General features: G+C 43.2%; 1 protein-coding gene across 50 annotated transcripts in view; it reads right to left on the bottom strand.

Annotated features, from left to right (window-relative positions):
- RIMS1 (regulating synaptic membrane exocytosis 1) overlaps positions 1–27,838 on the bottom strand; it is a 504,482-nt gene that overhangs the window by 14,908 nt on the left and 461,736 nt on the right. For all 50 annotated transcript variants that reach the window (XM_075126529.1, XM_075126526.1, XM_075126527.1 and 47 more), the window contains one exon: positions 14,226–14,367. In XM_075126529.1, coding sequence (XP_074982630.1) covers positions 14,226–14,367 — 142 coding nt within the window. The remainder of the gene's footprint in view (positions 1–14,225; positions 14,368–27,838) is intronic.

Raw genomic sequence — 27,838 nt, 5'->3', positions numbered from 1 at the left:
AGGATACTGGACTAGATGGAGCATTGGTCTGACTCAATATGGCTGTTCTTATGTTCATATGATCTATATCAGCTGTCAATCTAAGTATTTATGACACAAACTGGGCTGGTATCCAGCAGTGTGGCACCTTTTGGAAGCTATTGTCTTATTCTCCAGGATCTCAACTTTCATTAAAAAAAAAAAGTCCTCTCTAACTGTTACGGTTGTGAAACAAAATTCTGTTCCCATTGTCAAGGTTAACCGATTCAGCAATGTCAGCTTGAGTTTGCAGACTTTCTGTAACAATAGTCAGGAGGGGTGAGAACAGCCCTCGTCATCTTAAAGCCCTGGTCTACACTAGGACTTTAGGTCGAATTTAGCAGCGTTAAATCGATTTAAACCTGCACCCGTCCACACAATGAAGCCCTTTATTTCGACTTAAAGGGCTCTTAAAATCGATTTCCTTACTCCACCCCTGACAAGTGGATTAGCGCTTAAATCGACGTTGCCGGCTCGAATTTGGGGTACTGTGGACACAATTCGATGGTATTGGCCTCCGGGAGCTATCCCAGAGTGCTCCATTCTGACCGCTCTGGACAGCGCTCTCAACTCAGATGCACTGGCCAGGCAGACAGGAAAAGAACCGCGAACTTTTGAATCTCATTTCCTGTTTGGCCAGCGTGGCAAGCTGCAGGTGACCATGCAGAGCTCATCAGCAGAGGTGACCATGATGGAGTCCCAGAATCGCAAAAGAGCTCCAGCATGGACTGAACGGGAGGTACGGGATCTGATCGCTGTTTGGGGAGAGGAATCCGTGCTATCAGAACTCCGTTCCAGTTTTCGAAATGCCAAAACCTTTCTGAAAATCTCCCAGGGCATGAAGGACAGAGGCCATAACAGGGACCCGAAGCAGTGCCGCGTGAAACTGAAGGAGCTGAGGCAAGCCTACCAGAAAACCAGAGAGGCGAACAGCCGCTCTGGGTCAGAGCCCCAAACATGCCGCTTCTATGATGAGCTGCATGCCATTTTAGGGGGTTCAGCCACCACTACCCCAGCCGTGTTGTTTGACTCCTTCAATGGAGATGGAGGCAATACAGAAGTAGGTTTTGGGGACGAAGAAGATGATGATGAGGAGGTTGTAGATAGCTCACAGCAAGCAAGCGGAGAAACCGGTTTTCCCGACAGCCAGGAACTGTTTCTCACCCTAGACCTGGAGCCAGTACCCCCCGAACCCACCCAAGGCTGCCTCCTGGACTCAGCAGGCGGAGAAGGGACCTCTGGTGAGTGTACCTTTTAAAATGCTATACATGGTTTAAAAGCAAGCATGTGAAAGGATTACTTTGCCCTGGCATTTGCGGTTCTGCCTTTGCAAAAGGTTTCTGGGGAGGGCAGCCTTATTTCGTCCTTCATGGTAGGACACTTTACCACTCCAGGCCAGCAACACGTACTGGGGAATCACTGTAGAACAAAGCATTGCAGTGTATGTTTGCTGGCATTCAACCAAAATCACGCGGTGGGAGGAGGCAAAATGCGACCTTGTAACGAAAGCACATGTGCTATGTATGTAATGTTAACAGCAAGGTTTACCCTGAAAGAGTGTAGCCACTGTTTTATAAAATGTGTCTTTTTAAATACCGCTGTCCCTTTTTTTTTCTCCACCAGCTGCATGTGTTTCAATGATCACAGGATCTTCTCCTTCCCAGAGGCTAGTGAAGCTTAGAAAGAAAAAAAAATGCACTCGCGATGAAATGTTCTCCGAGCTCATGCTGTCCTCCCACACTGACAGAGCACAGACGAATGCGTGGAGGCAAATAATGTCAGAGTGCAGGAAAGCACAAAATGACCGGGAGGAGAGGTGGAGGGCTGAAGAGAGTAAGTGGCGGGCTGAAGAGAGTAAGTGGCGGGCTGAAGACAGGGCTGAAGCTCAAAGGTGGCGGCAGCGTGATGAGAGGAGGCAGGATTCAATGCTGAGGCTGCTGCAGGACCAAACCAGTATGCTCCAGTGTATGGTTGAGCTGCAGCAAAGGCAGCTGGAGCACAGACTGCCACTGCAGCCCCTCTGTAACCAACCGCCCTCCTCCCCAAGTTCCATAGCCTCCACACCCAGACGCCCAAGAACGCGGTGGGGAGGCCTCCGGCCAACCAGCCACTCCCCCACAGAGGATTGCCCAAAAAAAAGAAGGCTGTCATTCAATAAATTTTAAAGTTGTAAACTTTTAAAGTGCTGTGCTTAAAGTGCTGTGTGGCATTTTCCTTCCCTCCTCCACCACCCCTCCTGGGATACCTTGGTAGTCATCCCCCTATTTGTGTGATGAATGAATAACGAATGCATGACTGTGAAGCAGCAATGACTTTATTGGCTCTGCAAGCAATGATTAAAGGGAGGAGGGGAGGGTGGTTAGCTTACAGGGAAGTAGAGTGAACCAAGGGGTGGGGGGGTTCATCAAGGAGAAACAAACAGAACTTTCACACCGTAGCCTGGCCAGTCATAAAACTGTTTTTCAAAGCTTCTCTGATGCGTACCGCGCCCTCCTGTGCTCTTCTAACCGCCCTGGTGTCTGGCTGCGCGTAACCAGCAGCCAGGCGATTTGCCTCAACCTCCCACCCCGCCATAAACGTCTCCCCCTTACTCTCACAGATATTGTGGAGCACACAGCAAGCAGTAATAACAGTGGGAATATTGGTTTCGCTGAGGTCTAAGCGAGTCAATAAACTGCGCCAGCGCGCCTTTAAACGTCCAAATGCACATTCTACCACCATTCTGCACTTGCTCAGCCTGTAGTTGAACAGCTCCTGACCACTGTCCAGGCTGCCTGTGTACGGCTTCATGAGCCATGGCATTAAGGGGTAGGCTGGGTCCCCAAGGATACATATAGGCATTTCAACATCCCCAACAGTTATTTTCTGGTCTGGGAATAAAGTCCCTTCCTGCAGCTTTTGAAACAGACCAGAGTTCCTGAAGATGCGAGCATCATGCACCTTTCCCGGCCATCCCACGTTGATGTTGGTGAAACGTCCCTTGTGATCCACCAGAGCTTGCAGCACTATCGAAAAGTACCCCTTGCGGTTTATGTACTCGGCGGCTTGGTGCTCTGGTGCCAAGATAGGGATATGGGTTCCATCTATAGCCCCACCACAGTTAGGGAATCCCATTGCAGCAAAGCCATCCACTATGACCTGCACATTTCCCAGGGTCACTACCCTTGATATCAGCAGATCTTTGATTGCGTGGGCTACTTGCATCACAGCAGCCCCCACAGTAGATTTGCCCACTCCAAATTGATTCCCAACTGACCGGTAGCTGTCTGGCGTTGCAAGCTTCCACAGGGCTATCGCCACTCGCTTCTCAACTGTGAGGGCTGCTCTCATCTTGGTATTCATGCGCTTCAGGACAGGGGAAAGCAAGTCACAAAGTTCCATGAAAGTGCCCTTACGCATGCGAAAGTTTCGTAGCCACTGGGAATCGTCCCAGACCTGCAACACTATGCGGTCCCACCAGTCTGTGCTTGTTTCCCGAGCCCAGAATCGGCGTTCCACAGCATGAACCTGCCCCATTAGCACCATGATGCATGCATTGTCAGGGCCCATGCTTTCAGAGAAATCTGTGTCCATGTCCTGATCACTCACGGGACCGCGCTGACGTCGCCTCCTCGCCCGGTATCGCGTTGCCATGTTCTGGTGCTGCATATACTGCTGAATAATGCGTGTGGTGGTTAATGTGCTCCTAATTGCCAAAGTGAGCTGAGCGGGCTCCATGCTTGCCGTGGTATGGCGTCCGCACAGAAAAAAGGCGCGGAACGATTGTCTGCCGTTGCTCTGACGGAGGGAGGGGCGACTGACGACACGGCTTACAGGGTTGGCTTCAGGAAGCTAAAATCAACAAAGGGGGTGCCTGTACATCAAGGAGTATTTCAGGCAGGACTGCACGGAGGGTTCCAATAAGAAATGGTGCACCTAAGTTATCGTTGTTATTGGAACAAGGAGGTTAGCCTGGCCTCTGATTGATACATGGCTAGATTTACCTCGCTGCACCTTCTCTGTGAGTGACTGCAGTGTGACCTAGAGGAATGAGTCCCCTAGACAGGGGAGGAGGCAAATGAGTACAAAACAAATCTGGTCTATTTCTTGTTTTGACCCACTCCATCTATCTTTTACATCTTTGGCTGGCAGCAGACGGTGCAGAAGGACTGCATGCCATCCACATCTCATGGCTGCTCGGCAGAAGATGGTACAGTACGCCTGCTAGCCATCCCCATCTCTTGCCTGCCTGGCAGAAGATGGTGCAATACGACTGCTAGCAATCCTCATCTCTTGCCTGCCTGGCAGAAGATGGTACAGTACGACTGCTAGCAGTCCGTATCGCCTGCCTGCTCACCATAAGACGGTTCAATAGGACTGACTGCAGGACTAAAGAGAATGACCTGGTCAAGTCACTCCAAATTTAGTCCCTGCGCCCATGTCTGCCCAGGCGCTCCCAGCCGACGCGGCCAGGAGCACCTCGGACACGATGAGGACGACTACCAATCGTATTGCACCGTCTGCTGCCAGAAGGCAAGGGGTTGCTGCTACTGTGCAGCAAAGCCGTACCGCGTCTGCCAGCACCCAGGAGACATAGGGTGACGGTTACCTGAGCGGGCTCCATGCTTGCTGTGGTATGGCGTCTGCACAGGTAACTCAGGAAAAAAGGCGCGAAATGATTGTCTGCCCTTGCTTTCACGGAGGGAGGGAGGGAACGGGGGCCTGACGACACGTACCCAGAACCACCCGCGACAATGTTTTAGCCCCATCAGAGCGCTCCATTGTGACTGCTCTGGACAGCACTCTCAGATGCCCGATTGTTTGCCATTGCTCTGACGCTGGGAGGGGCGCTTACAGGGTTGGCTTCAGGGAGCTAAAATCAACAAAGGGGGTGGCTTTACATCAAGGAGTATTTCAGGCAGGACTTCACAGAGGGTTCCAATAAGAAATGGTGCACCTAAGTTATTGTCCTTATTGGAGCAAGAAGGTTAGCCTGGCCTCTGATTGATACATGGCTAGATTTACCTCGCTGCACCTTGACTGCAGTGTGATCTAGAAGAATGAGTCCCCTAGACAGGGGAGGGGGGGGAAGCAAATGAGTACAAAACAAATCTGGTCTATTTCTTGTTTTGACCCACTCCATCTATCTTTTACATCTTTGGCTGGCAGCAGACGGACTGCATGCCATCCACATCTCATGACTGCTCGGCAGAAGATGGTACAGCACGACTGCTAGCAGTCCGTATCGCCTGCCCGCTCACCATAAGACGGTTCAATAGGACTGACTGCAGGACTAAAGAGAATGACCTGGTCAAGTCACTCCAAATTTAGTCCCTGTGCCCATGTCTGCCCAGGCGCTCCTGATCGACCTCACAGAGGCGACCAGGAGCACCTCAGACATGACGATGACGGCTACCAGTCGTACTGTACCGTCTGCTGCCACAAGGCAAGGGGTTGCTGCTACTGTGTAGCAATGCCGTACCGCGTCTGCCAGCACCCAGGAGACATAGGGTGACGGTTACCTGAGCGGGCTCCATGCTTGCCATGGTATGGCGTCTGCACAGGTAACTCAGGAAAAAAGGCGCGAAATGATTGTCTGCCCTTGCTTTCACGGGGGGAGGGAGGGAACGGGAGGCTGACGATATGTACCCAGAACCACCCGCGACAATGTTTTAGCCCCATCAGGCATTGGGATCTCAACCCAGAATTCCAATGGGCAGCGGAGACTGCGGGAACTGTGGGATAGCTACCCACAGTGCAACGCTCCGGAAGTCGACGCTTGCCTCGGTACTGTGGAAGCGCTCCGCCGAGTTAATGCACTTAATGCACTTAGAGCATTTTCTGTGGGGACACACACACTCGAATTTATAAAACCGATTTCTAAAAAACCGACTTCTATAAATTCGACCTTATTCCGTAGTGTAGACATACCCAAAGTAAGGTTGCTAAACTGTACAGTAACAGGAGCTCTGCGAATGTGTGAACCCTGCCTGTATTCCACTTGGGGTACACTTAAGAGTGGAAGATTTTTTGCTAGCACTATCCATTGGTTTGCACCCCTCCTCGTGCTCTGAGCTGAGGGCATAAGGAGCAGAGCGGACCGACTGCCATTCCAGTTACCTTTTTGTTGTGAATAGTCCTAGGATAAGGCTCCACGGCAGAGGAAAAGGAAGGCGGGTAGTGGAGTACACATAGTGACCACACATCTCAAAGACCTCCAGTTATTGTACAGGTAAGTAACCTTTTGTCATAAATATAAAGGGAAGGGTAAACCCCTTTGAAATCCCTCCTGGCCAGGGGAAAGCTCCTCTCACCTGTAAAGGGTTAAGAAGCTAAAGGTAACCTCGCTGGCACCTGACCAAAATGACCAATGAGGAGACAAGATACTTTCAAAAGCTGGGAGGAGGGAGAGAAACAAAGGGTCTGTGTCTGTCTATATGCTGGTTTCTGTCGGGGATAGACCAGGAATGGAGTCTTAGAACTTTTAGTAAGTAATCTAGCTAGGTATGTGTTAGATTATGATTTCTTTAAATGGCTGAGAAAAGAATTGTGCTGAATAGAATAACTATTTCTGTCTGTGTATCTTTTTTGTAACTTAAGGTTTTGCCTGGAGGGGTTCTCTATGTTTTTGAATCTAATTACCCTGTAAGATATCTACCATCCTGATTTTACAGGGGGGATTTCTTCATTTCTATTTACTTCTATTTTTATTAACAGTCTTCTTGTAAGAAACTGAATGCTTTTTCATTGTTCTCAGATCCAAGGGTTTGGGTCTGTGGTCACCTATGCAAATTGGTGAGGTTTTTTATCCAACATTTCCCAGGAAAGGGGGGGTGCAAGTGTTGGGAGGATTATTCATTGTTCTTAAGATCCAAGGGTCTGGGTCTGTAGTCACCTAGGCAAATTGGTGAGGCTTTTTACCAAACCTTGTCCAGGAAGTGGGGTGCAAGGTTTTGGGAAGTATTTTGGGGGGAAGGACGCGTCCAAACAGCTCTTCCCCAGTAACCAGTATTAGTTTGGTGGTGGTAGCGGCCAGTCCAAGGACAACGGGTGGAATATTTTGTACCTTGGGGAAGTTTTGACCTAAGCTGGTAAAGATAAGCTTAGGAGGTTTTTCATGCAGGTCCCCACATCTGTACCCTAGAGTTCAGAGTGGGGGAGGAACCTTGACACCTTTCTTTCTTCTTCAAGTGATGGTCCCTATGTATATTGCACTTGAGGTGAATCACAAGCAGTATTCATTGAGGAGGAGGAGGGTGCAAGGAATACTGGGGTACTTAGAGGATTGCTCTGCCAAAGGATGTCTGCAGTGGAAGCTTGTACCAGGGCATAATGTCTCATAAAGGTGTGTGTGCCAAAACTATTTAGTCAAAATTCATGTGTTATTAAAGGCTATGTCTTATGCTAAGGGGGTCTCTACTTCCCTCATGCTTTGTGCTGGAAATATATTAAAAATGGTGCATAAAGCTTTTATTCTTGGTATGTGTAGAATCATCAAGGACAAGACAGGGTTTTGCTGAGGTTTTCCTGAGTTTTGTTAAAGGAATGAATAATTATTATAATTGCTGCAAAACTCTTAAAACTAACTGGATACAGATATCCACTGTTTCAGGAGGGATAGTGCTTCCTGAGTGGTCCAGGACAGAGAGATGCTCCAGCACTTTGGAATTTTTCCCTCCCCGCCCCGGCCACTGGATCTTTCCGAGGCTTGTGCTTGCAGAGTCCATCCTGAGTGTGTTCAGTGTCCAGAGACCTTCCTCGGTGCGGTGGCAGCAAGTCCATCCCTCCCTGGTGCTGCCTCCAGCAAGAACGGAAGGGAGGAGAGAGGAAGGGGCTGTGGAGGACAGAGCCAGATACAACTACAGCCAGCTGCAGCCACTGGCCCTGCCACACAGCTCCCTACGTTCCCGCTCCTCCACCATAACCCTCCACCCACCCCACTGCCACAGACTCCCAAATAACCCCATCCCACAGATCTCCACCCAAATCCCTGATATAGAACCCCAAATAACCCTCCTCCTACAGCCCCCCGCTACACCCCCCAACTGCCAAATAACTTTCCACCCAGCCCCTGCCCTGCTTAAACCCATCCAGCCCCCTTCTATTATAACCCCAACTAAATGCCCCCAAACCCCTCCCACTCCAAATAAACCCACAGTCCACATACCCCACAAAACTTCTTCCTGCCACAGCCCCCACTTATCCCTTCTCCCCACCACACCAACCCCTATCTCCACAAAAATATCACCCTGTCACAATTCTTCAAACCATCCCCAAACCACATCCCTCCCTGCAAACTCCCTCTGCTCTCCACAACCCCTTACTCCCTGCAGGGCCCTTCTGCTGCCCCCAATCTTCCACTCCATCTACCATACAGATCAGCCCAAATGCCCCCAACTCCTGGCTGCCCCAGTCCCAGTCTCCCTTCTTCAATTGCTCCAGGTCCCTGTGGCTCACCAGGAACATCCCCACAGGGCCTTCTCACTCCTTTAGCCCTGGCATCAGCATCCTATCTCACTTTGGACTATGACCTTTCCCCCCTTCCCCTCCTTGTCTTCTTGGACACCTGAGAAGGGAAGAGGAGGGCCAGACTGGTGGGAGGGTGCAGTGTACTGTATGGAGCACATCCTCCCCCACCAAACCCACACTTTAAATGGTGCTCCACAGTCCTTGTTGCTGTTTACCCATAACAAAGCAGGATACAACCCAAAATCCTCTGTTCCCCTCTGACATGTTCTGCAAAGGAGACAAACAGTTGAGGAGATTTTCTGAAGGGCTCTGTCCCATGCAGGTAGAATGCCAAGGCTCGACAGATATGCAGAGAATGCAGTTTCTTGTCCTCTCTGGTGGCATGTGGCTTCGGATCGAATATAGATAAGTGAATGTCCTGGTTATAAAATTCCGAGATTACTTCAGTAATGAATTTGGGGTATAACCTCAGAAAAACGTTGTCCTTATGAAAGCCTGTATAGAATGGAGCTGGGATACAAGCCCGCAAATATACCTACTCTTCTGGCTGAGGTGATAGCAATCAGAAGGTTTACCTTCATAGATAGATGAGTGAAGGAACACGAGGCTAAGAGTTCTAAGTGTGCCTTTGTTAATGGCAATAGGACTAAGTTGAGATCCCATATTGGGATGGGTTTCAGGATTCACTTCAGAAACCATCCAACCATTGCCTTCAGCATCCTTTTAAATCAACAGCTGTAAACCAATTGCCTTGTTCAGTGAAGGGATTATGGAGGCCTGGGCAATCATTCTGAACCTCAGGCGGCAGATTAAGACATTCAGCTGTCTGAGATACTAGTTGGGCCTCCAGGCTCCTTTCCTCTGAGAGATGAGGAAATAGCTTGAAAAAAACCAACTCTTTCCTTGTGTTGAGGAGGCACTGGTTCTATAGCGCCCAAATGGAGCGGTAAGATCACTTCTTGTCTGAGCATCCTCCCATGAGAAGGGTTCCCAAAGAAGAACAGGGACTCTCTCTGGTGGTGACTATCTCCAGAACCCATCTATCTGACATTACAACATACCAAAGCCTGGGAAAAATGAACAAGGTGGCCATTGCAAGGGTCCCAGCCTCCACTGCCCAGCCCTGGTTCCACCCCACCTGGTGCATAAGAATAAATTGTATCTCACCCTGTGGTATTAAGAGAAGTGACACTGCTAAGTCACCAGCATCCATGCTGAAAGTTTATTATACATAATGGTCTTCAAACTTGCATCACCGGTTTAGTGTGGTGATCTAGCAGTTGGACAGCAGGGTTAGGTGCCCAAATACTATGGTGATGAATGCTTGCTAGCTGGTGGTGCAGGAGTCCCGAACAGGAAAATGTGGCAGGGGGACTGGTTTGCAGTTCTTGAAAGTCCCATCAGTAGGATTTCTTGGTGGGAGGCTATGGCTGAAAGGAGAGTTAAGGGGGGATATTATGCTTATTGTGGTGCATTTTCTGGCATTTCCTGGGCAGCTTGTAATCCCTTTGATGGTAGAATAGTTGAGGGGCTGGTCATTGTCAGTAGAGTGAAGACTTGAGATATTTCCTTCATAGACCTGGCTTATAGATACCTACCAAGCAAAGGGGTCGCTTTTGAGTCTTTGAGGGAATGTAATGACTCATCTGTCTTCTCACTGAATAGGTTATTTCCCTTAAAAGGCGGATCATCCTCCACTGACCATGGTGGATTAAACTTCTTTTGAAAATCCAGAGGTTTGAAGCCACAAAACCCATCTCATGACTATGGACGTTGCCATACAGAGGGAGGCTTTTATCTAGTGCATCCACTGAGGCGTGAAGGGCCAATCCAGCAAGCAATACTTTATCTTCATCAATAATTGCCTGGAACCAGAGTCTGTCTTCCAGATGGAGTTTGTTGGTGTATTCCGAGAACATTTTACAATTAATAAAAATAATATTTTGACCCTAAGACTTGGTAGTTCTCTATGTGCTACTGTAAGCTCATCAAAGTGAAGTTCTTTCGCCCAAGGAGGCCTAAAAGTTTGGCTTCCTTATCATAGGGTGTAGCTCTTGGATGGTAATGCTCACTCCTTGTGGTGATAGCTTGCTCCACTAGAGAATTAGGAGTGGAGTGTGAGAATAAGTATTCTGCTTCCTTAGATGGCACAAAGTATTCCTTCTACATTCCCCACAGAGTGGGAGCACAGGTGGCTGGAGCATACCAGACCATTTTGCCTGGTTCCCAGATGGCCCCATTGGACCAGAACTCTGGAGGATGTCCTGTAGCAGTTTATGAGGGGTGGCCTGCATTTCCTCCGGGGGAGCTGAAGTGTATCTGCAATCCTCCTCCGGAGTTCTTAAACTGCCTGTAGCCATCAGGTGGTGATGGTGACGCTGGCATGACTGCGTCAACTGGGGACAGTGAAGATAACCCAGTGAGGGCAAGTGGTTCTGCCTGATCCGGTTGCTCCTCTTCCTCAGGTCATTCTTGAGGAGGCAGAGTTTCTTCCTGCATAGGGAAGCTTGTTTTGACTTCCAGTGAAACCTTATAGATTTGGGATGTCACAAATATGGATCCCAGTAAGCCAGCAAGAGGGATCATAGGAGAAATGGGGCCATCCCCACTAGTCCCAAGTTTTGTAGTCCCTCCTATGAGAAAGGGAAGGTGCCTGAGAACTCTTGGAACCTCTGTTGGGGCTGATCCTGCCTTTCGATGGGTGTGGTGAAGCTCTCCCAGTGATACCAGACTTGTTGGAGGAGAAGGAGGCAGCTTCTACTTTGATAGGTGGTGCCATTGGTACTACAGACCTTACTATGCCACAGCTGGTCAACAGTACTGGTGAGTGGCAAACTGATGGTGTGGGGGACCTCCTTGGTTAGGATGAGATCTGAAAGTATTGGTGACCTGCGTAGATCTCAACTCCCTCAGGGAAGTGAATCTAGCACCTGATATAAGAGAGCAGGCTTAGCTTCTTTTTCTTGATGGTGCCTGAGGTACTAGCTTACGGGTGATCTTTGGTACCAATGGCTCCTTCTCACTCTGCATCACTACTTATGATGCAGGAGACATTTGCTGCCTTCTTTCCCTCTCTGGCACCAAGAGTGGTCCCATTTCTTTGGCTGGGTCCAGTTTTAGGGTGCTCTTGGCTTTTGGTGTTGGAAAACTGGGACCACACTCCTTGTGAGTTCCTGACTCTTCTGTACCAGGGTGAAGAATCTCACCCAACTAAGAGGGTGTCAGAGAGGAGGTGTTCTTTTTTGGATCAGGACTTGGATGGGAGTTTCTCACATTGCTTGTGAGAATGCTTGTTCTTAGCACCCTCATGTCTCTGTTTGGAAGATTCGTTAGCTCTGCTCTGCTCATCCCTGGAACTGAAGAACTCTATGTTCTCAGGGGCTAGGTTTGCCAACCCTTCAGGATTGTCCTGGAGTTTCCAGGAATTAAAGATTAATCTTTAATTAAAGATTATGTCATGTGATGAAACCTCCAGGAATACATCCAGCCAAAATTGGCAACCCAGCAGGGGCACTTCTCAGTGCCTCTGCCCAATGTATGGGGGAGATCTGATGGGCTAGGACTGGACTGTGGCCTCACAGTGCAGTCCATCAAGAATATTCTAAACCTGTGCTCATAGGCTTGATGGGTTTGGCTAGGAAAGGTCTGGCAGGTGGTGTATTTAGAGTGGATATAAGCATCCCTGAAGCAACAGCGGCATGTGTAATGATTATTGAGGACAGGGAATGCCCAGGCAAGGCCACAAGGCTATTTAATGCTGGGATCGTGGGCATAGTACCAGGAGGTGTTGGTGTGGGGACCCCAAGCCCTCAAACCTACTAACCTACATGATATCTAAAAACAAGTTTAAAAACTATTTACAACGAACTACAAAGTTTTTAAGAACACTGGCTTATGCTGTGGATGCTGAAGAGGTTCCATCTCAGACCACAGGAAGTAGAAAGTAACTGTAGAGGTGGTCGGTCCGTATGGTTCGGAGCACAAGGAAGAGAGGGGAGTATGCATGGACCAATGGACATTGCTAGCAAAAATCTTCTGGTCTCAAGTTCCTGGAGTGCACATGCACCTCAAGTGGAAAACAGGTAGGGACCATAACTCGAAGAAGAATAGGTGTTAATTCAAATGCTAATAATATTTTAAATGTCAGCATTTTGTCGGTTTTCATCATACGATTCTTCCTCTACTTTCTTTCCTGCTTTGATGAACTCTAAAATGGCTAGCCTGCTCTGAATGAAGTTGTGAGCCTCCCATCAAGAAGGCTCACAACTGGGCATCTGAGCCTGACTGAGGGGAAGATAAGCCTGAAGAACTCAGCAGTGGGTGAAATTCCATTTAGGAGCCCAGCAAAGTCCACAAATAGGCAAGATCATATTTTGAACATCTGTGAAATTTACTGAGAGTGGCATCTCACTCTAGTGTCTCAAAAGGGCAGAGATGGGAAGAGTACCACTATTTGCCAATTTGGACCCTGTAGGTACTTATGAAGTACTGAATGAAACGGGTCCTGTGTGGAAAATAAGTGTGTCATCATGTAATTAAAGACTATCATAATGCATATGCACCGGGGTCCAAATTAAAGTTGCATGGACAGCCTTAATTTGAGCATTTTCTAATTGTTCAGTGCTTGATTTTGCAAACTTCATATTCTTTTAATGTAGCTTTTTTTGTATGCAGTATGAAAGTATGCTATGCTGGGTCTGTCTCTGCTCACCCCTCAGTACTAGACCTCATTGTCGGAGGATCGGGTTGTCTCTAGGACAGTGCTCTTTCAGCAGTTAACAATAAAAGTAGTCCCACTAAGACCTCTGAGGAGATTGGAATATGAATGTATGCTCTGTGCTAGGTCTGCCTCTGTTCTCTCTTCCTACATACTTATTAGCAATGACAACTGTGAAAGAAAAGAACTGTCTGAATACTCAAGCTCCTATGTTTGATTTTATCTGCAGTAAGACTTTATAGTTTTCAATAAGAGCTGTACTTGGACCAGCTCCAAACTAAACTTTCTTTATATTCAGAGTTACTGAACACAGTTTCATATAACAGGGAGTTTAATATACAACATCTGAAGTTTAATTCAGGATTGATTCAAGCAGAGACCCACCGCCAGTGTAAAGTAAAGGTGGCAAAATGTCTTGTTTCAAATAATATTTGTTATGAATTTAGCTTCTTTTTTGATTAGTAAACCAATCCTGATTTCTGTAACCATATTTGGGTTATTTATAAATATTTACTGAATAATCTGAATCACAGAATTTTCAGACTCTGGGTTTTTTTCAGACTGTTCCCTTTGATTATTCACACTGTTATTTGTGTTGTGTGATTGGTCACCTAGAATCATAGAATATTAGGGTTGGAAGAGACCTCAGGAGGTCATCTAGTCCAATCCCCTACTCAAAGCAGGACCAACACCAACTAAATCATCCCAGCTAAGGCTTTGTCAAGCTGGGCCTAAGGGACTTGTTATAATTTTTGCTGCCTAATTGAATGACTGGAAAAACTTTAAATAGATGAATAGTCTTTAGAAAGCACTCTTCAAATGTGAATTTTCATGAATAATGCCTGAAAGTTCTGGGATATGCGAAGAATTACACAAGTGCAAGATTTTGTACAAATAGCAATTCCATTAATCATAGGGAACCAAATCTGGAACTTTCACAAATCAGGAGGTTTGTTTTTCACTAGTATTCAACCAACTTTCTTGTAAGGATAAGAAAATTCAATGTATTTCTGCACTGCTACATATTTGTAATTCCACTTACTTCCCCTCAGAGCTGTAACTGTTTATGCTGCCATCAGTGGACTCCCGACTTGGCTGCCGAACCATACGATTCCTCATTTCTGCTGCCATCCCTGTTTCTGTGCTTCTCTGTATCGTGCTTTTTAGCTTCTTGTTGCCAGCCTCTGAAAGTAGAAAAATAAAAGGAAGCATTAGCATTGCATTCTAGCATCAGGTCTTTTCTTGCACATTTTTGTCTGATCACAATTTGCCCATTTCCATTCATAAACAAGACATCAGAAACAGATTATTCTATCAAATGTAAATAACCTCTCTTTTCTAGTACTTAGTTGGTGGTCTCTCTGAGATGGAATCCACTTGAAAGATAATGGAAACACTCTAGCCTTCTGGCTGCAACCCTGAGATCATCATATTACACAAACATATTATGTACTTGTATATTTCCTTTATGAATTGCCCCACTCAAAGGAGCTTCCATCACAGGTTACTTAAAATGAAGTTTGAATTTCGCAACAAAGAATGGCTCTTTAGATTTAAACAAGTGGAGCCGCAAAATATGATGGTTTGAGTCTACCACAGCATCAGGTTTTGAAGGTGACAGTACAGTCACTGATGTTAAATGTATTCTGCTATAGTTATGACAAGTGCTGGAAATGAGGCTGGGTCAGAACGATTCCATAAATAATTACTTTTGACTTCACAAATCTTTCATCAGAAATGCCTCTAACAAATCTCTTGCTGCTCTAATAATTTTTTGTTGACTGCAGATTTGCAATGTTCTGTTAGTTCATGTGCCTTCTACTAGACCTCAAATTTCACTGGTAACATTATTCTCTTTCATGAAGTACTATGTTTGGCAAACGTTCATAAAACCGTATGAAGAATAATTTCTCTGTACTTCTCCCTCATATATGAATGCTCTTACTTTTGGTCAGCACCGTGGTTCAAAGCCAAAATGGGGGAACACACCTCATCACATCCATTTCTCAGTCTGTTTGTAATTTAGGGCGGTATATGGGGGGGGGGGAGCACTTCCAAATGCACCTATTTTGGAAGTTGAACTGGAGTCAAAACAATTCATTTTCTCTGCTTCTTGTTTCTGGAACAGTTTATGTTTGAGGCAATGGCAAATGAGTATGGAGGGCCAAATCCTGGACCTGTTTTATGTAACTGTAAGGAACATGGTCGTCCACACAGGCCTGACAACTCCTGAGGATGGTTAAATTTGCTACAGAGCATGGCTGGAGGACTCCAGCTACATAGTCAGGATCTGTAGCACTGGTAGGAAGTATGGAGAAATCATGCCATGGGCATATCTCTGCAGATCCTGGGATCATCTCTCCCTCTCCATGCAGGGACCACAGGAGTGATTACAGTAACCCCTCTGGAGGTATCACTGGGAGATAAAATATGGCCAAAAGGGGTCCCAAAACAAAACAGAAAGAATTGGTACATTGGTTTAGAGAAAGAAGGAGTCAATTAAAGGGCTGTGTCTTTCCCATTGATCATTACTAGAATGGGGAGTTTTTTGCTAGAATTTGGATTGGCCACTTGAGCCATTCGATACCTCGGGCTATCCATCAGCCGAGAAGAAATCAGCCATCCCCAATGATCACAACTACGGTGGGAGTTCTTTGCTCCATTTTGAAGCCAACAGCTGCAAGTTCCTGCCGTGGGCCTATGCAGGCCATTTAATATGCGTGGCTACGCATTAACTGAGAAAATGTTCCCTATTACCCATCAGTGTCTGTGTGAGGCAGAGCTACACACTCCATTCCTGGGTTGTGCATAGGTGGCTGTGGAAGCAATATGCAGGACTGTGTGTGTTCTCTTAGTCTACTGCCATGGAATTTACCCCTTGTTGCAGAATTATGCTCCAGAATCTCAATTTTTATTTTAAAATAAATGATGTTTCTAGGCATTGTAGTTGTAAAAATGACACTGTGTTCATGTTTTCCACATTAACTGTTGGAATGAGTCTGCAGAGAGTCTGAAATCATAGCTCTAGGAGATACAAACTGCCCTGTGGACTCTACAGAATTCCACCATATGCTGTAGCCAAGAGCTTGATACTTTGTTTTCTCTCTCCCTGCACTGCTGGGATTGATCTACAGTTGCCCTGCTCTCCAGCTGTATCCACATGGGGAAGTTACATTACACAACATAGTCCCACCACTTTTCTACAGGGCTGGCCAGGCTGGGAAGCCAGAGACCAATTTGCAGCTGACCAATTTGCAGTTAGAAAAGCAGGCTGGTGAACTGGGCTGCCCTGAGAACAGTGCAATAACTAAGGCCCTGGAAACTGGAAAGATGAGACACTGAAGTTTGGTACAAGCTCCTCCCACCCATGGCATAAACGGCAGAAAGAGATTATAATCTGGACTGCCAGGACTGAGGTTTAGGGAGTGGAGCCAAGGTGCCTGTAATGTACAGTGAAAAAAAAACATCCTTGACAATAATCATGGTTGAAAATATCCACTGATTATATTACAGTAATGAGGATTTTAGCTATGAGCCATTGCTCTGTTTGTTCAGGGATAGGCTTGGATGGGAACAAAGAGTATTTAATAGAATAGAATAAATTATCACCGCCATGGAATACAGGTGTTCTTGCCACTGAATGTAGTGATTTTTGCCACAGAATTTAAGGGTGTGCGCCATGGACTGTGATCCCATTGTGCTGTAGAATATGCCTAGCCCCAGCCATATATGACTCTGACAGGCTTGATTTCTTGCTGAGTTGTGAACATTGAACTGGCTAAAGAGTCACTTTTTCAGAACATTTTCTAGGTTACTATTCTTTGCATAACTGTTCTGGCTTCCTTCCTTTTCCCTCAGTCACCACACACCATTGTGTTTTACAATTAAATTCTAAAGATCCTGCAAAATTCGAAATATTCTGCAATATAATCAGAAATATATCATACAAGTAACCTAAAATAGTGTGGTAAGATACATAATGGCTTTTATGAGATACAGTGAACAGTCTTCACTCAAGATAAATAAGCTCAAGCACATACCTCACATATTTTCCAAGTCTTACACTAGCCAGTTATATGCATTATCCTTTATTTATTCCACTCATACTGCCAAAAAGGAGATATCAAGCTTTATTTTACTGGCACATTCTTTAAAAATTCCCAGCAAAGCCTAATTCTAACAAGATACTTTAAAGTGGGATTGCATTGCCTTTTGGTATTTTTAAAACTCCTTTGGAAATTTAAGTTGGTCTCTGGTATGAAGCATACTTGTGATCAAGCATCAGTTGCTTGATGAATAGCAGGATCTGGCCAATTAACAGGTGTGCTGTTGTTTTCTTTTTGTTGGTTTGCTTAAAGCTTTTATTTTCACCGCTGAGAAGAGTGTTCGAGGTCTGGCACCTATGCACATACACTTTTGAGAATGTATCTACGTGAATGATACAGGCTTATTAAAATAGCTTAGAATGATACCTATGCAGTGACATAACTGAAAAGGTTTTCTTCTTTTGCCTGGAAATTTATTTCAGAAGCTATGGTGCCAGCTTCTGATTGTTATTATTATTTGACATGGATAATTAATTTTAGTTTCATGTTATAGGTATTTTCCTGTGTTGTGTGAATTAAATTACATCCATTGTGAAGAAGATAAACAAATTAGTTCACTCATAAATGACAGACATGTAAGGCCAAATTTTCAAAGGTGCTTCAAAATGGCTTCCAAGCTTATATATAAACTTTCATCTAAGGCTTTCCATCTGCAAAAACTCAGATTAGTGAGCACAAATTGCATCTACACACCTAGCATAACAACGATGAGTGAAGATCAAGTATAATAAATACTTTTTGCAGGTTTAATAACACATGCAGAAGGATCTCCAAGAGATCACAAAGCAGCCATCTACAGCTGCATAACACAGTTAGCTTGTGTAAACTATTAGCAATGCACCAGTTATTGTAATATAACTCCCTTACAATCCACCAACTAGTCCTACCAAGGAACTCAGATGGCTCTTGTATCCCATTTTACCTATCAAGACAATGTCCTTCCCAGTGATGTCTCTGTTGACTGAAGGGGAAACAATGTCTTTGGTTTTCTTACAGACAGGAAGCTTCAGACCAAAATGAAAGTTCACCATGTAGTAACTTCGTCTTCCCTACTTTATTTTAAGCTTGCACAAAACATCAAGAGAATTGATGCTTCCCCACCTTCCCTGCCTGCAAACCATCTTGAAATTTAAGATCAAAAGGGCTGTTTGCTACTGGAACTGAAGCTAAGACATAAAGGTGCACAGTCAACTAAGCTGTCCACACCATCAGGATGTTCAACTAGAGATTCCCTAAGACCTCTCTGTGGACAACTAAGTTAATGAAGTCTAACATAAAGAAGTCAAATGAACACTTTAATAAAACTTAAAAGATGAGACATTGCTAAGTCTATGAATGAAGGGCAATAATGCAGAGGAGCATTGCATGGCTCAAGGACAATGATTCTTCATGCCAAAGATACTCATGGATGCAGAGAAGAAAACCTAAAAGGACCACAGCTCCAAGCCAGCTCTGACAGGATCTGCCGTGCCTGCAACCACATCAGTGGTTCACACACTGACTGCAAGACACTAGCTAGATTAAGCCAGGCGATACTTTTAAGCAGCATATCATGGGTCTTCATCAACCCAACAGCAACCACGCAGCACATTCAATGAAAACATGAGATTCCCCAAGTTTAAATCCCCCTAGTAAAGCTGCACAACCTTTTTGCTATTTTGCTTTATGAAGAAAAGTGTCTAAGCATAATATTTAGCATAAACCCCTCCACTGCTATCCTTAAAATATCCCTTTCCCAAAACCCAGGTGTCACCAGCAACTATGAACAAAGCAATAGTTGCAGTGGGTTCATTTTGACACACAACATGTATAAACTACACTGAATGTAGCATAACAAATTCACTGCCAATAAGATGGTAGCAAGAAACCATCTAGAAAGTGGGTCAAATCCATTTACTTGAGATTTCAATATAATTAGCATTGGATGATTTATTATTTCCAGGAATCTGAAAAAAACCACCCCTCTTTCTGTTATACTGCATATTCAGATTCAGACATTCAGGTGGCAAGCCAATTTCATTTCCAACATAAAATTGCAATTTACTCACCATATAGTCATCTACTGGTATTTATTACTGGGATAGAAACAAAGGGGGGGATAGAAACAAAGGGATAAAACCCACTGAAAACAATAGGAGAAGAGTTGAAAGCAAAATGCTGCTTTCCAATTATATTAACTATTTTAATTTGGGGCAATAGGGTCACCTGCAGAGTAAGGCAGCACTAACCTAAGGGTGGGAGAATCTGACCTTTTGTTTGCATTGTCAAAAATCACATTAACTATTTAATTAAGTATTAATTATTACCCAGCAGCTCCCACTGACTTCTAGTTGATCGAAGTAGCACTTCAAGCTCTATGGATGAAAAGCCCTATACAAGAGTTACGTTTAAAAAAAGGTGAATGAGAGCTGCTGACTGGTCAGCACTAAATATGGACTTGGGAAGCCTAATTTTAGACTCACACTTTGGAAAATCTTGCCTCCCTATAAACAGATCATGTTAGTTGTGTTTTGTTGCAAAATTTCTAAACAATCATGACAGGTTTCAGAGTAACAGCCGTGTTAGTCTGTATCTGCAAAAAGAAAAGGAGTACTTGTGGCACCTTAGAGACTAACCAATTTATTTGAGCATAAGCTTTTGTGAGCTACAGCGATGAAGTGAGCTGTAGCTCACGAAAGCTTATGCTCAAATAAATTGGTTAGTCTCTAAGGTGCCACAAGTATTCCTTTTCTTTAAACAATCATGCAATCTCTTGTACATTATTTTGAAAGACCTGATTTTTCAATGCCAAGAAAAACACTTGAAAAGGGGAGTATTGGAAGACAGACACATCTATAAAAGACAACTATCAATATCTGTCTGGATGAGGAATTAATGATGACTTTTAAGATAGCAAACTCTGTGGTTTAATTATTTTTAAACCTCTTAGGTTTAAGCAAAATTAATTTAAGCAATAATTTTTCCTTAGTGAGCAGTAAGAAGCCAAGGAAGCTTCAACCTTGTTTAAATATCTTGTGCTGTTTCTGGGTAGAATAATCTCTGAGCTTCCTCTGTAGCTTTTAGGGAAAAAAAAAAACACTTGCCCTGTATTAAATGAAACTAGCAACATTTTGTCAGCCAAAGAGAGACATCCCTGTGGTGAGGATGCATGGTAGTGAGTTTTTACTGCTGGAATAAAAAGGCAGTTTACAGTGATATGAAAATAACCGGGTATCGATTGCTTGGCCATTTTAAGTGCTCTGCAAAACTAAGATTAATAAGATGCAAACTGCTACCATATACAAATGCACATTTTTTCCAACTCCTAATGCCTATTTCAGTGATATTCAAATAGTACCAAATATTTACTTTCTTGGAGGAGTTAAAAATGTAATGAGACCACACTGTCTACAAATTATCTACTGTATACAATTTTAAAACCATTTTACAAACGCCTATTTTCTCTCACACTTTGGTGCCTCACAGGTTTTATGGGAAGGAGATAATGAAATGGAGAGGGATGAGAAACTGATGGAAACTGTTCACTCTGCAGATGACATGTTTAGACTGAAGACTGGCTAGATATTGCTCTACAATCTTTTGCTAGACGATTCTCAGAGCAAAACTGGCATAGGGTCCAGACATGACATTTGCCCATTGGAAAGGCGTTGGACTGCAGCTGCCAATCAATGTAGCAAGGCAAGCTCGGATTAGAATGGAGAAGAAAGCATACAATAATTTATATAAAGAAATGAAGTGAAGTACATCATTTATCCTGTTTGTTGAAGAATGCTAAGTGGTTTCTAACATCCATCTACTAGTTTTGTTATGTCCTGCAGTCTTAGTTTTAAATATTTTATTTATGGACCATTACATGAGCTCCTTTTCTCTTTCGGTATATTTTTGAGATTGTCTTTTTAATGAGTAGGAGGGGAGTTATGAAAATAAGCTCAAGGTTAGTTCTTACCAAAATTCTTTAACTTCCCTGACCTCCATTGGCAGATTCAAGATTGAAACTATAATTATTATCCAACCAGACAAATTTCGCAATTACAAAGTGTCATTCATAATTAGAAAATTCAAACACTGTCATGAGCACTAATAAGATACCTAATAATATTAATGTTTCTTACAATGTTTGCTGAGAAGTATGACAGATAAATAATAAAAGTCCAAAATGTACTCTGTATAAAATATATGTAAATGTTGAAAGTCAATACTCTTAAAATGGTTCTGAAAGAAGTGTTCTGAGAAAAACGAAACATTTTAGATGCCTTTTTGTACAGCTGCAAGATCTCCAAATAATACCACAATATTAATTTATGAACATATTATTGATCAAATAAAAAATATTATAGCCTCAACAATAGTATTCTTACTTATGTTTTTCTTACTCAGAACAAGTTTTATTCAATAAGTTGATCCATCTGATTTTGAGCCCTTCTGGCTGTATGATATCCAATAGCTCCAGAGCAGTATTACATTTTTAAAAAAACTACAATGTTAACGAACCCACTTTAGAAATTATCTCTTGGTCTTCAGATCAACAGAGTAAATTAGTTTTCTGTTTTTTACCTATGGTAGCTATGAACAGTTATAGGTATATATTAAAACACTGCTAATCAAATTAACATGTATGCTAGTCACACCAAAATGCATCAAATACAGACTTACCTCTTAGGTTTAAGCAAAATTAAACATCAGCTGTAATATATTCCTTAGTGAGCAGTAAGAAGCCAAGGAAGCTTCAACCTTGTTTAAATATCTTGTGCTGTTTCTGGGTAGAATAATCTCTGAGCTTCCTCTGTAGCTTTAAAAAAAACCCACTTGGCACTGTAAGGAATGATCAAATTGCTTCAGTCACAAGTTCTTTTTACAACTGATTACATTAGGGGGCCTTGGAGTGAAAAAGAACTGAACTACCTGTCAGCTAATATTTCATAAAATATTGCTGAAAGGTTGAAAATTTCAGTTGGCAGTGTAAGTTCTAGTGATGTGTAAATTGTGAAGAGCACAACATCTTCTTAGCAGGTGATTAGATTTTTTTTAAAGTTGTTCTCCACGAGACAAGGTAAGTCAGACAAACTTAGGTCAGGTCTACGCTCAAAATGCACCAGTGCAGCTGCGCCACTGTAGGCTTAAGTGAAGGTGCTCCTACACCGACAGTACAGCTTCTCCTGTTGGCATAGTTAATCCACCTCTGTGAGAGGCAGTAGCACTGTCTGCACTGGGCGGTTAGGTGGGTATAACTACATTGCTCAGGGGTGTGGATTTTTCAAACCCCTGAGTGATGCTTCTGACCTGGGAAAACACGGTCAACAGTAATTTAGGGTAATATTTTCAGAAGTGCCTAAGTGACTTGAAAGTCTAAATCCCACTGACTCCTAAGCGCCTAGGGACTGAGCGACACAACATACTAGCGGTTTGATTCCCCTGCTCATGTACACATAGTTGCACTAGTTCTCATTGAGCTAGTGTGAATGTAAATAGGAGTGTAGCCATGGTAGCAGCAGCACGGCTGAGCCTGCCAAGTACAAACGTGCCTGAAACCAGTAGGTATGTGGCTCAGCCATGCCTCTGGTGCTACTGCTACCTGTAGCTAGCACAGCTATAATGCTATTTATATTCATGATAGCTCAGAGAGGGCTAACACAAGTAGGTGCACACAAGCAGGGGAATTCCACCCTAGCTCCTAGTGTCGGTGTCGGTGTAGCCTAAGTCTCTAACATCACTTTTGAAAATTTGACCTTTAATCTTCCTTTTGAGAGATTTGACATTTTAGAATGTACTTGCAAGACTGTTTCTTTTAGCATCAAGAGTCACAGAAAAATATTTTGGGGCCAAAATATGAACTATCTGGATTATTAAAATGCTTCTGGATTTAAATATATAGAATTTTAATAAGTAATTAAGCCTACCACTCAGTTTTTGAGAAAGTAAAAAACAAACAGACATTATTTAAGTGGGTCTATAATTTAAGATGTTGTGCTTTTCAGGGAAAGTAGGGGGAACACAAACTAAACTACTGTAACAAGCTACTCCCAGAACTTTGCCGTCGTCATTGATGATGTTGATTTAGAGCAGGGGTTCCCAAACTTAGTTTGGGGCTTGTCCAGGGTAAGCCCCTGGCAGGCCGCAAGATGCTTTGTTTACCTGAGTGCCAGCAGGTACGGCCGCTCGCAGCTCCCTGTGGCCGCGGTTCGCTGTTCCTGGCCAATGGGAGCTGTGGAAAGTGGTGGCTCAGCCCACGCTGCTTCCTGCAGCTCCCATTGATCGGGAATGGCGAACTGCGGCCACTGGGAGCTATGAGCGGCCGTACCTGCTGACGCTCAGGTAAACGGAGTGTCTCATGGCTCACCAGGGGCTTACCCTGAACAAGCCACAAACAAAGTTTGAGAACCCCTGGTTTAGAGTAAAGAAATAAATGAACAATATTAGATTGGTTTCTTCCATTAAAAAAAAAGAAATTGGTTAATATTTGTCTAGTGGAAAAAGACCAAATGGGCTGAAGAAAAGGTTATTTCAAAGTTTTAGAAGGTATTACAAGGAAAAGAAGTAAAAGAACAGCAAAAGCTTTAAACAGACTGCCTAGGGAGGTTGTGGAAGCTCCTTCCCTGGAGATTTTCGAAAGGAGGCTGGATAGCCATCTGTTTTGGATGCTTTAGACACAACAAATTCTGCATATTGGCAGGGGGTTAGACTAGATGACTTTGCGGTCCCTTCTAACCCTATGGTTCTATGATTTTATGAAAAAGGACAGGATATTGTCATTTTTGCTTACAGGAAGTTGTTTCAGTTATGCTCAAATGCTCATGCCTGTCTGCATAGATATCTTCTACAAGGAGAAAGAACACCTTAAAATTGTTTATGAGAAAAATATTCTGTACATTTCAATTAATAAATATTAGCAGCATTTCTGATCTTAAAGGCTGCAGTGGAGTTGAAGTTACAAGTGCAACCAACAGACTCAGATCTCATGTACAATGGAGGCATGGTGCATCTCAAGTCAGGCCTGTGTAGAGATTTCTAAAAAGTATTTTTTTTCTGCTGATGGACACCCTTTGCATAGGACATAATAGTTTCAGATGCACTGTAATAGTCGGAGTCATTGTTAATAAAATACTTCAGGGGTAATCTTTTGCAGTTCCAGCTGCTAAAAATCAACAGATTTGCGTGTATCACTGCCTCATTTAAGAGTGAAAGAGTACTGTTGTAGTGATGTGCCTTGAAATTTTCTGTTGACTTAAAACACATTTTTAAGACAAAACCCAATTAAAGAAACCCCCAATTAAAGAAAAAAGCAGTCTTTAGAAGGAGAGTACAATACTTCTTCCAGGAAAGAAATGTTCACACTTCCAGCCAAACAAAATATGCACACCCCTAGCGTGTTTATGGAAACCAATAAAAAACAAGGTCTGTTCATGCCTGGGGTATTTCTTTAAGCCTGTCTGTAGCAGCTCAAGACAAAAGGGCACATCCCCATGTTGAGTGTATAACAAATTTCCTCCTAACATGGACTCTCTTTAGGCTGGTCAACCAAAGGGGAAATTAACGAAGGTTTTGAAGAAAACAACAAACCCACAGAGGAATTGGATTTCATACCCTATGTTCCCTGAACAGACCATTAGCCCAGGTTGGCGCCCTCCAGTTCTCTCTCCCTATTCTGAGGGAAGGAAGTTCCTTATATACCTACCTCCATTCTCTGGAATCTTTGCCAGAATCCTGACTACACTCATGGCCGCACTGGGGATTTCAACTCCCAGTTTGCCCTGCTCTTCTGAATTAGTAAGAGAAAGGCTGGTTAGAAGCACACAGGCTCGGCTGGATCCTTCAACACTGAGAGGAAAGGAAGTTGCAACCCATTCTGTTCTTAGAACTCTAATTTCAGGCCCTAAATAGAGTTAGAAGTCTGGGTTTCTTGGCCAAACTACCAGGTTGTATCCTGAGACCACTTCCTCTGAATGCTGTACTGGTTTGCTTTGGAATACAAATTGAAGTGTGGAAGTGTAATGTTCCATGTTCTGGCTACATTAGAAACTGCCTTTTATCTATTAACCTCCTGACATTAGAAATCAGCCAAGACAACGTACAGCCACAAAATGTAAACTTTGCAAAATGCCAGTGGAAGGACTTACACTCTGGAACTCCTTTTGCTGGTCAGCCCTCAACCAAGTCTGTTGAACTTCAGGCAGATGGTGCAAGGCCCATCTGCTTAAGAAGGCTTGTGTCTGGGTATTGGTTAGGATAGGAAATGAGTCATGGAGAAACTTCATGGAGATAGTGTTGGGTATTTCATTGTTAAGATCGCTGTTGTTGGCTGTGGGTAGTATTTTATACTTTTTTGTATTAATTATGATTTTAAATATATAAATATGCCTAGAGACGTGGGTAAAGAGCTCATGTTTTTATAAATACTGTAGTAGTATAAATAATATAACTGTTCCATTTTTACTTACATTATTCAAAGTGAACAACTACTCCCAAAGACCATGTTCAAAGACAACAAATTCTGCCAAAGTTCCCAAATGGATGCTTGAGAATAACTTGAGGATGTGCAATATTGCTGTTTTATTCCCATTCTCAAATATGCATTCAAGAAAACCCTTCAGACACAATCTCTTGCACTCCAACTGTGCTGGATATGCAAACCACCAATCAGAAATAGCTGCAGCAACAACATTGCTTTGATTAACATCATTGTCTTCCAGCATGGAAGGTGAAGACCTGAGGTTGCAGGAGCTCATGTAGCATCCTTTCCTTTGGCTAGTCAAATAAATGCAAGTTATTTTTGTAGCTCCACCTGGCTTATCATATTTCATTCAGCTCAGCCCTCCTGTTTGTGTTGCAAACCTTGCATAGTGAAGAAGCATCTCCTTTATCCAAGATAACATCAGAGAAAAGAGGGTAATAATATACACAGAAGAAACAGGTTCTGTACTTTCTCTGGGTAAATTATGCTATTTTTTCATTGCAAAACAAGATTTCTTTATTATGACTTTCGCTTGTCTGATAACATTTCTGTGTATAATACATCCATTAAACACTATGAAAGGTACACTAATGAAAATAAAAGAGAGGAAATTAGCCATATACTGTAAACAAATATTGACAGTTTCTGGATTACAGCCAACAAAGAAATAAATGAAAACAGACCAGTCAAGGCAGCAACTCTTTAAAGCCAGTCCAAATACGGGCATTCCTAGCTGGTATAAGATTTTCCTGTAATAAAATGAAATGGCGCTTATTTTGTATTGATTATTCTTCTTGAAGAAAGTCTAGCCCTCTAAAGTAAATACACTTCAAAGACTCCATATGAACTACTAAAGTAGGGCTGCTGTACTTTTGAAATGTAATGCAGGTATATTATTAAAAAAATATAATGACCATTCTCTTACTGATTCAATACAATACCCACCTACTTGTGCATATGCTCTATTACTGAGATTACAGTAGAAAACTAACTGAGTTACTCCAATAGCTTAAAACTGTTTAACAGCAAATTCTCATGTTTTTGTGTTATGCAAAAGCAGAACTTGAGATTCAGGACTGATCTTAAGCTTTTTTGAGTTTTAAGGTAGAAGGCACTAGCAAACCTTTCACTAAAACAACATAGTTTTGTAAATATACAGAGAACTGTCAATTTCATATCAATATCAGAATTGAAGAAAAGGAAAAGGGGAAGCAACCTATCAAACAACCCAGCACGAAAGGAGATTTACAAATGAACACCATGTGAGCCAAACAGAGCTACTGGAATCAATCACAGTGCAAAGCAAATGTTGTGAATTCTGGATTTGCTTGCATGTGGCATAAAGGGAGATGGGCACAGTGGCCTGGTCTAATGGAAAAGGGTACAAAATGAACATATAATTAATAAACAAACCTTGTCTCCAGGGTTCCAGTCCTAATCCTTGTTGGGCAGGATTGCCTTTTGTAGTAATTCTTAGCTCAATCAGCTATGTTCTCTTGGCATGGAGTCACCCAAATTGAGTAGCATTACATCTTTCAAGGGAATTCATTAAGTGTACATGACAGAGATCAGAAAATACAATGGTAGAACAGACTTGCCCTTTTATATAAGGATTACACCATGATGCTCGAATCTTTTACCAGAGCTAACAGTTTGAAGGTCAGGTTCTATGTAACAGATGTGCTAATCTCTTATTATCTGTATATTATACCTATTATTCCAAATAGCATTTAATTTTTCATGGAAATGGGAGAAAAAGCTTTACTCATTACTCAGGATTACTATTATCATTAATTAGAGTGCTTCTTTTTGGGTATGTTCAAACTGTCAGATTTATACAGAAGGGATATCAGTAATATAAAAGTATCCATATCCATCCGAACAAGTGGAAGTAATTTATATCACAAAGGTAAATTCCACACAAGTAGCAGGATATCAGACTGATATAAGTGAAAATAGATGACTGGCCAAATGTAAATGTCTATATAATAATATGAGATGCTTAAAAGCAAAAATATATGAGCTAAAATGCCTGGCGTTGGAATAGACTCTTAACATTATAGTTGTTCCTGAAACATAGTGGAATGGCCAAAAATATCA

Source organism: Caretta caretta, chromosome 3 (assembly GCF_965140235.1).
Source record: "Caretta caretta isolate rCarCar2 chromosome 3, rCarCar1.hap1, whole genome shotgun sequence".
Classification (NCBI taxonomy): domain Eukaryota; kingdom Metazoa; phylum Chordata; order Testudines; family Cheloniidae; genus Caretta; species Caretta caretta.
Note: the sequence above shows the minus strand (reverse complement) of the source record. Positions and strands in the feature narration are given on the sequence as shown.